At 38.9% G+C, this 9,493-nt stretch overlaps 1 protein-coding gene across 1 annotated transcript in view; it reads right to left on the bottom strand.

The window, feature by feature from the left end:
• pola1 (polymerase (DNA directed), alpha 1) overlaps nt 1-9,493 on the bottom strand; it is a 260,671-nt gene that overhangs the window by 220,380 nt on the left and 30,798 nt on the right. The window contains exons 11-15 of the mRNA XM_020532950.2: nt 9,332-9,444; nt 8,398-8,514; nt 8,237-8,311; nt 7,550-7,688; nt 1,755-1,909 (exon numbers count right to left, since the gene is read on the bottom strand). Coding sequence (XP_020388539.2) covers nt 1,755-1,909; nt 7,550-7,688; nt 8,237-8,311; nt 8,398-8,514; nt 9,332-9,444 — 599 coding nt within the window. The remainder of the gene's footprint in view (nt 1-1,754; nt 1,910-7,549; nt 7,689-8,236; nt 8,312-8,397; nt 8,515-9,331; nt 9,445-9,493) is intronic.

Below are 9,493 nucleotides of genomic sequence, written 5' to 3'. Positions count from 1 at the left end.
CCTTCTACAGTAAAATACTTATCTCTCCCTTCTACAGTAAAATACTTGAGTCTCCCTCTCCCAGAACATTCTCTTGATGTTGTTTCCTGCTGGACTGGAGAATTGCCTTTGAGGCAAGCTATTGTACTGACTTTGCCTTTGCCAGTGGTGTGTTAATGGGTGTTACTATAATAGAATATTATAGTAATATTACCATAACAGCTGTTTAGTAGTTAAATAAACTAATATTCTGTTAAGTATTCCAATAAAGTTAGACCAATTCTTCTTTCTTTTGTTTGTATTTTAACCATAGAGTAAGAATAAAGTGAGTTTTGCTTAAAGTGGAGTGGTATAACCAATTGAAATGGTATCTATTACATCTGGAACACAGCACTTTACACTGGCTTTTAAATAAGAAAGGGTTAGGATTTAGGCTGTCTCGTTGATATATTTGAAGGGGCGTTGATCTGTCCATAACAAGCCACCAAGTATCCAAAGGCCCCAGGAAAGCAGACCAGGGCTAAAATTAAAACAGTAGTTGATCTGGGGGCATATAGACGTCTAATATTTAATGGGCAGCTTGCATCCTATGAGTGAGTCTGTTGCCCAGCTCCTCAGCCGTAACCCATCTCTGTTCAGAAGAAAGTGGGAAGATTGCAGGTAGGCCAGGAGCTAGCTTCAAACTTTTGATATTTTGGAATTTGACACAACCCAAACTGTCCGTCACCAATGCTGAAACGATTCAGCATGAAGTATCTGCCAAATCACCACAGTGTTCAGTATATTCTCTTCAACAAAAGTAAAACCCACCATGAAGTAATTAGCACTCGCTGCTTAAACAGAAGCAAGCAGTGAATGATGGTAAAGAGTTGAGATGACCAATGATTGTTTTCACATAGGATCCCAACAAGCAACAACTTAAAGAAAGTGACAGTGAATTAGGCTGAGCTTCAGGTGAAGGGATTTGTTACTATGTATTCATTCAGATACAAAAAGAATTTATAAAATGAAGTGTCTAGGCCCGAAACGTCAGCCTCTCTGCTCCTATGATGCTGCTTGGCCTGCTGTGTTCATCCAGCCCTGCACCTTGTTGTCTCTTATAAAATGAAGTGATGGTTACCAGAGTGGTTGCAATGGATCATAGTCTGTACATAAATGTCTTCTCACTTTCCATGTGGAGAAATACATTTCTTTACACAGGCCTTTCAGTCTCTCAAGCCCACTCCACCATTCAATAAGATCACACTGATCGGATTCTGGTATCAACTCTACCTTTTTGTGTGTTCCTGATAACCCTTGACTCTTTTGTTCGTCAAGAATACATCTACCCTGTCTTGAACATAGTCAATGATTCCATTTCCACTCCACTCTCTGGAGAAGAGAGTTCCAAAGTTCATTACCCTCAGAAAAAATAATACTTTTTTTTTTCTGAAATGGGAGAACTCTTATTTTTAACCCGAATCCCCTAGTGTTACTCTCCCCCACAAAAGGAAACATCTTCTCTTTATCTGTCCTGTCAAAACCACTCAGGATCTTACACTTTTCAATAAGATCAACTATCAATTTCTAAACTCCAACTTGTTCAACACTTCCTCACAGGGTCAACACCCCCAACCCCTTCATAAGACTTTGACAGTGTGCGAAAATTCTGAACCATCAGCCTTGTTTCTGCTAAAAAAAAAAGCATTAATACAAGTGTTGGGTGTTGGCAGAATGGCGTTATTGACCACTATGAATAATGTATTGAAAATGAGACTTCATTTTTGAACAAGTACCTCATTCTGATGAGTCTTGGAGTTCTGCACAGTCTTCATGCTGACCGACATAATGACAAGAGGTGGAGGGGCAATGTCTTTCACCACAGTCACATGCTCCATCTTTAGCACTACAGCTTCCACTTTGCACCAACTCATGGGATTGTTGGCAAGCTCTGAACAGAGAAACAAATAACCCGTTAGCTTTTGGTCTGATATATAACATATCAAGTTAAAAATCTCAACCTTACATACACATCTTGACCATTTCCACCCTCCCTCTCAGCATTCACGTCACTTCCTCCACTCCTACACCCAACCGGATACCGTTTGAAATCCAGTTAGCACTGCGAACAAAACCCAAATTCCAACTCAAAACAGTGTTTAACTAAGTGTTTCAAAATCAGAGAAGTAAAAACTACTCTTTTTGTTTTAAATTTACTTTGAAGTTGTCGATATCATTGGCAAGGACAACATCAGCTGCCCATCCCCAGTTTCCCAGAGTGGTGAGGAAAGCAGATTGCAGAATTCTTGTTGAACCATTGTACTCTGGTGTGCTGCACTCAAAATCTTGCTAGCTCACCTTAGAGCACAGTTAACAGACAGCTTTTCCTACAAGAATATCAGTAAACCAGTTCAGGTTTTATTACAATGTAATAGCTTCATGGTAAGGGGTTATGAATACCAATTTTTCACCTCTAGATTTTAAAGAAATGACTTTGAATTCTCAAACTTCTATGGTAGCAAAAGATCATAAGAAACAGGATCACTAATTGGCCATTCGAGCCTGTTCTGCAATATCATTAGATCATGCCAGATCTGATCATGACCTTAAAACTTCATTTTCCTGCTTGAAAGTGTCATAGCACCTCAACAACTTTGTAGATAAAATATTGATCTTACGCAACCTTGATCTATTCAATGACCCAGCCCCAAGTGCTCTCTGGGGAACCTTTACTCTCTAGATCATTAGCTCAGTTCTCTGGCTTATTATTCCCAGTGACGTAACCCTCCTGCAATAATGCAATGAAAACAAATCTAGAAAATTGCAACAATACCAGATAGACCACTTCCACTTTTGGGTTAAAATTGTGAACTTTAGCATATCATGAGGAAAAAAGTTAAAGCACTATCACAATGACTACCATTCATGCAGCACCTTTTACATGAGAAAACATCCAAGGCACTGCACAATACTCAGAAGACAAACTCCCAGTTAAAGGAGATGTTAGCTGATGGGGTGAAAAACTGGTTTAGTGAAGGAGATAAGGTTGTAAATAGGATTCCAAAGGAAAAGAGGAAGAAGAAGCGAAGAGGAAAAGTGGAGAAAGAGTTTGAGGACAGAATTCCAAAAATTATATATCGATTATAAGTCTGGATGCACAACAGGTGAGAGAAATGCACAGATGGCTAGTTATGGGGTGTGTGTAGGGGCGTGGGGGTTGTCAATTTTGAGGCTGGAGGAGGTTACACAGAGAGAGCCAACATCATGTCGCAATTTAAACAGTTGATGTGAATTTGAAATGCAGATATTAGATATGGAATGGGGGAGCAATATAGGTTAGTGAGGACAACGACTTGATTTGAAATAGAAAATGGTTTAAATGTTTGAATAATTAGAATTAATGGGCAAATATATCTACCAGTGTGAAGTAAGCCATTTTCAACAAGTGTTCAGTGCTGAACCAATCCACATCAGTCACAGCAATAATAATGATGCTAGAAGTAGTCTCACTGTTTCCAGACTACAGTCAAAGGGAGACAAAAATTGATGGAAATTAAGTTTTTACATGAACATGATTTGAGATAAGGACAAGACTGGTCTGTACTATCCCTCTATATCCGGAAGTCAACACTCAATGCCTGCATTCATATTGCAAGGGACCATGAGGGTTGTCAGTATCCTTGGAACCACAGCCCAACACGAGCCAGCATGTTCAGGAGGGCGCAGTAGAAAAGAAAGATTGTACCAGGTACAGAGTTTGATATAACTTCAGCTTGTTCATTATCCTTTCCCCCGTATCACACCACAATTATGCCCAGTCTGCTTTGATGAAAGGAGGCCCAAAATGTCCTTAGGCAAACTACAAAAGATGGTTTGAAATTGTCTTTTATAACAACAGCATTGCAATTATCTGCATGCATTTCCTTGAAGGCAAGAATCAGCAAAATTCAGGTGGATCTCCCTGATGGAAAGAAATTAGTCATAAGAATAAAATGTTTCCATGTTTACTGCTGCCTCAGTGCAATCATTCATCAACCTTAAATGGTGGTAACCATTGACCGCTGAGACTTTCCAGCATTTTCTGTTTTTTATAGCAAATGTGATGCTTCCCCTTAGCTTTCTTTCATAGATTCATACAGTATTGAAGAGGACCTTCTGCCTATCAAGTCGGTACCACCAAAACAACACTAAAATTAACACTATTCCCACTTTCCTGTAATAAGCCCATTATTCCTACTTCCCTGCACTAGGCTTATTGCCTTGAATGTTATGACACTGCAAATGCTCATCCAAGTATTTGTAAAGGTTGTGAGATGTCCTGCCTCAATTACCCTTCCTGTCAGTGCTTTCCAGATCCCCGCCCCACCTCTAGGTGAAAAACATTTTCCTCTAATCATATCTAAACCTCTAACCTTACAGGTTAAAATTATGCCCCGCTTGTTAATGACCCTTCAACAAAGAGGAACAGCTGTTTTCTATCCAATCTGTCCATGCCCCCCATAATATTATACACCTCTATCAGGTCACCTGTCAATCTTCTTTGCTCAGAAGAAAACAACTTGAACTTGTCTAGCCTGTCTTCATACCTATAATGCTTCATCCTAGGCAACATCCTTGTGAATCTGCTCTGCAAACTCTCCAGTGCCATCACATCCTTCCTATAGTGTGGTGATCAGAACTACACACAGCACTCCAGCTGTAATCTAACCTAGTGAGGTTGAGTCTTAATATTCTTTGAAATGATCTGCCTGTCAGTCACTCGGACTGCATTGATTCAAGACAGGCCATTATTTTCTCCAGGTTGTACTGATTGGGCCCTACTGGTCTTCTCTGTTTTGGACCGGCTGATCATCAGTCTGTGCTAGTGTCAAACACAAAACACAAAATGGACCAATGCACTTCAATTATTATTGGCACAAGCTACAAATGCTTATTGCTGTTGTTACTTAGCAACATGAAGGATGGAAAAGAGAAACAAATCTTCCAGCACAACTATGCTTAATATCAAATAGAAAAAAATCAGTTTGCATCTTAGCAGAATGGCAATAGTTCTCTAATAGTAGCCATGCCACTTGGACACAGACATGCAGAGTAAATTCAATGCAGTTTACCCAAAGATTGGGTTACACACTTAATAATAGGGAACAGATGAATACAATATAGTTTTACTCATACTGAAATTGCTTGCAGAGAATCCCTCTTTCCGCAACCGACAAACTACTAATCGTGCAAAGGAGGATGGGAATAGAGATGCCTCTTCACTGGAAGATTAGCAGCTTTAGAATGTATTCGTGGGGCCCTTTAGGAGTTGTAAAGAATGAGCACTCGTTCAAGAAATACAGTAAATGGTAAACAAAAAGGATTTTAGTTAGTATTAATTTGGGTCCATTTGCAATGCGCGTTCCCAATGATGATACAACAAAAGAACTGCAGTACAGCAAAATGCTGAACCTATATTTATGTAATTATCTTGACAGAGCAATCAGAGACCATTTAGAGTATCATAATAGTTCTAAAGACAACGTTAAATGAGCTATATGATGCTACAGCTGTATTTTCAAATGCATAAATAATTTGCCAAAAAATATTATGCTTGGACCAAGTCTCTTATATGAAAATACACAGGATTCAAATGCCATCCAGGAAAAAAAATTGAATCCACAACAACCAGAAGGTCCCAGATTAAATTTTCAGTTAGGGTGGACCCATCACTTTCATCCATCCCATAATCACTCCAGTACCTGGTCCCTCTTTGACCATCTCACCTTGGTCCAGTTCCCTCGCATCTTCTTGAAAATTCTTATTCCCTTACTCACCCTTCTAGCCCCACCTCAGGTTTTGCACCGATTTGATCATCCTTCCATCTCATCTTCTCCAGTGTCACTGTCTACCTCAACTACGTTTTGTCTGAGTACGTTTTCATTTGACTTTGAGCCCATCTTTAACTAATAATGGCTGGGAAGTGTCTTAAGTGACCATAAGACCACAAGACATAGGAGCAGAAATTAGGCCATTTGGCCCATCGAGTCTGCTTCGCTGTTCAATCATGGCTAATAAATTCCTCAACCCCATTCTCCAGCTTTCTCCCCATAACCCTTGACCCCTTGATAATCAAAAACCTATCTATCTCCGTCTTAAATATACTCAATGACCTGGCCTCTACAGCCTTCTGTGGCAGTGCATTCCATAGATTCACCACTCTCTGGCTGAAGAGGTTTCTCCTTATCTCCATTCTGAAGGATCTTGCCTTTACTCTAAGGCTGTGCCCTCGGGTCCTAGTCTCTCCTACCAATGGAAGCATCTTCCCAACATCCACTCTGTCCAGGCCATTCAGTATTCTGCAAGTTTCGATTAGATCCCCCCATATCCTTCTAAACTCCGCTGAGTATAGTCCCAGTGTCCTCAAATGTTCCTCATATGTTAAGCTTTCCATTCCTGGGACAATTCTAGTGAATCTCCTTTGAACCCGCTCCAAGGCCAGTACATCCTTCATGTGATATGGGGCCCAAAACTGCACACAATACTCAAAATGTGGCCTGACCAAAGCCTTATAAAGCCTCAGTAGTACATCCCTGCTTTTATATTCAAGTCCTCTCAAAGTAAATGCCAACATTGCATTTGCCTTCCTGACTACTGACTCAACCTGCAAGTTTACCTTGAGAGAATCCTGGACGAGAACTCCCAAGTCTCCCAAGTGGTTACAATAACAATGACAAGTCTTTTTTCCTTGGATGCCTACATTGAGCTACATGAATAATCAAGTTTTGATGAATGACAGGGAACTGGATTTCAATTCTCTCAGTTTTACAGTTTGTGTAAATTCCAGCCCAAAGCTAGCAACTTCAAAATTAATTCTGCAGTTTTCACTGTGCTCGTCTGAATTTTCTAACTTTTTAGTGTTCTTTACAATAAAATTGTGAATGTAACCATTCAAATTGCTGTAGTGTTTAATAATTGTGATCTCGCATGGGCCATAAACAGGCTCATGTGCAGCAAAAGGGAAATGCAAAATATAATCTTCACTGAGTATCTAACTCGGCCTTGGCGTACTTCAAATGAGGAGAAAATATCAGCTTGTGTTCGCACTTAATGCCTTCCCCTTCCTTCCCATTCAACAGTATAGTCAAATCCATCCCCAAGACTTGCTATTCAACATGAGAAACTCAATTCAATAAGGTAGTGATAGGTTATGGTGCCCTGGAACTAGTACCCACTAAAAAAGTTAAGCTTTCAGAAGTTTAAATGTGTCAAAAACAAAAGTCCTTTTTCAAAAGAGAGATTAAACCAAGTCCTCATCTACCCTCTCAGATGGATGTTCAAAGATCCAAGGCAATATCCAACAGGTATCCAAGCCAATTTATACCGCAAACAAAATCACAGTTATGTGGCCACTCATCTCACTGTTGATTTTGAGAGCTGGCTGTGCATAAATGGCTACCACATTTCCTCCACAGTGACTACACTTCAAGACTAAATGGCGGAGAGATTGTGAAGCGTTTAGAATGTATTGAAGTTATGAGAGGTACTGTAAAAATGCCAGTTCTTTCTTATCTAGAAAACAACATTTACAATAAAGAAATAAAAATCTTACGTGGAGCCTTGACTTCCAGCCAGCTTGGTCCCTTGATCTTCCTGTTCAGGAGCAAAAGTTCAAGACTGGATGAATTGGTGCCAAACACTTGAGAAAAGGTTTCCCCTTTCAAATCAGAAGGAAGTGGAGGCAGGTCAGCCTGTATCAAGAAATAGCACCAAATACAAATATTTCATTTATTAGAATGACAACTGAAGACTGGACATTTATGATGCAAACGTTTTGTGGCTGTACAGATATAAGTTTCCAAAGACTTTTCCATACTTGCTGCTAAACGTTCAACTAAATACTATGATCTTTATACTTTTTTATTATACAGAATTTACAGTAAAGTCCATTTAGTTCTAAAGACTTCACTCACTCCACTTACTTAAATCTAAACTTGTCAACACATCTTTGGTACCTTTTTCTCTCATACTACTCTAGTTTCCCCATTATTCATTCTAAAATATAAACTACATTGGGACTTGAGGTAATAATGTATTCCTTCATAGATTTCATGTACATCACAGCGTGCAGTTACTATTCCTTAGCAGAATATAATAGCCGTTCCGACAACAAAACTGCCATCAACAGAAATCAAGAATGGTCAGTTCAAATCACCTGAAGACAAATGACTATATCCATGTTCTAAATGTAAACTAGAGTACATTCTTACAACTTATTTTAGTACTGTCCTATACTTACTGCATAGCTGATTTCTAGGTATTCGCAATTTTCTGGAACATCTGGAATTTCAAAAGAGTACTTCCTATCCACTTTCTGAAAATAAAATTAAGATAACCTCATCAGTTAAGCCCTGAGAAACCACTGTGAGTGAATCGTGGGAAATAACACAGTCAACTAACCTTTGATTTGAACTTCATTATTTTGTACTTTTCAGAAATCAGTTCATTAAATTCCTGATAAACATCCAGTATTACTACAGGTGTCTCAGTATCCTTGCCAGTTTTCAGATCAATGCGCTGAAAGCAATTCACAGTGAATGAGTCAATTTTTTATCATCTTAAAAATATCTCAAAGTAATAAAAACATTAAGGTTTAAGCAGTCACTACATGTCTATGTTGATAACATAATATCATACAATCTCAATTTAAGATAGAATATTGAAAGAACAAAGCAGCAAACATACTGAGTTTCATAAAGTACCTAATTATGCTCAAGATATTTCAAGCGATGGAATATTTGTCGTGTAAGCAGGGCAGGCAATTTGCAAGCAGATGAACTCAATAATGTTTTTGACCAAGTAAACATTTTGTCCATCCATTCCTTCCACTGGTGAGGACCACGACACATTTTATGACATCACGAGTGACTAGACAAAGCCTTAGCATAAAGTGTGATCCAAAAGAAGGCACCTCAGATGTTTACCACTCCTTCCATACCGTATCCATGCACACTTTGTGTTCAATTGCAGCTCAGAAGAGTTAATTCAATTTAATCAATCAATTTCTTGAGGAGATTTTTTGAACAGATTCAGAGACAACATCACAAAACCTGATAATTAGAGGTTTTCGTCAAAACCAAACAGGATGAGCTGGCAACCAAAACTTACATCTCAAGTTGGCAAACAGTTAAAATTTAAATATATTTTAAAAAGGTGTCCCACTTCATGCAGTTGATTTATGATTGCACCAATACAAAAGCTAAAACCACCTTACAATCACCACAGTGAAAATAACAGACAGTACATATTATGAACCTTAAATTGATAGTTTACAAAACTGAATAACATGTTCCATTACAAACAACTTTATGGGAGGATCAAGGCCATTGCGTACCGTTTCCCGTGGCAACAGGTATATTGTTCGTTGAATATTTTTCACAGCCACGCAGCAACTGACATGTGTTTTCGCTGATTCAATCCACACTTTTCCAAAGAGATAGACGACTCCTAAGGAAAACCCAAAATGATCAGTTCCAAACTGAAACAAAAGGGGAGG

This window comes from Rhincodon typus, chromosome 11 (genome assembly GCF_021869965.1).
Source record: "Rhincodon typus isolate 14 chromosome 11, sRhiTyp1.1, whole genome shotgun sequence".
NCBI lineage: Eukaryota > Metazoa > Chordata > Chondrichthyes > Orectolobiformes > Rhincodontidae > Rhincodon > Rhincodon typus.
The sequence above is the reverse complement of the archived record's forward strand: the minus strand, read 5'-3'. Positions and strand labels throughout refer to the sequence as shown.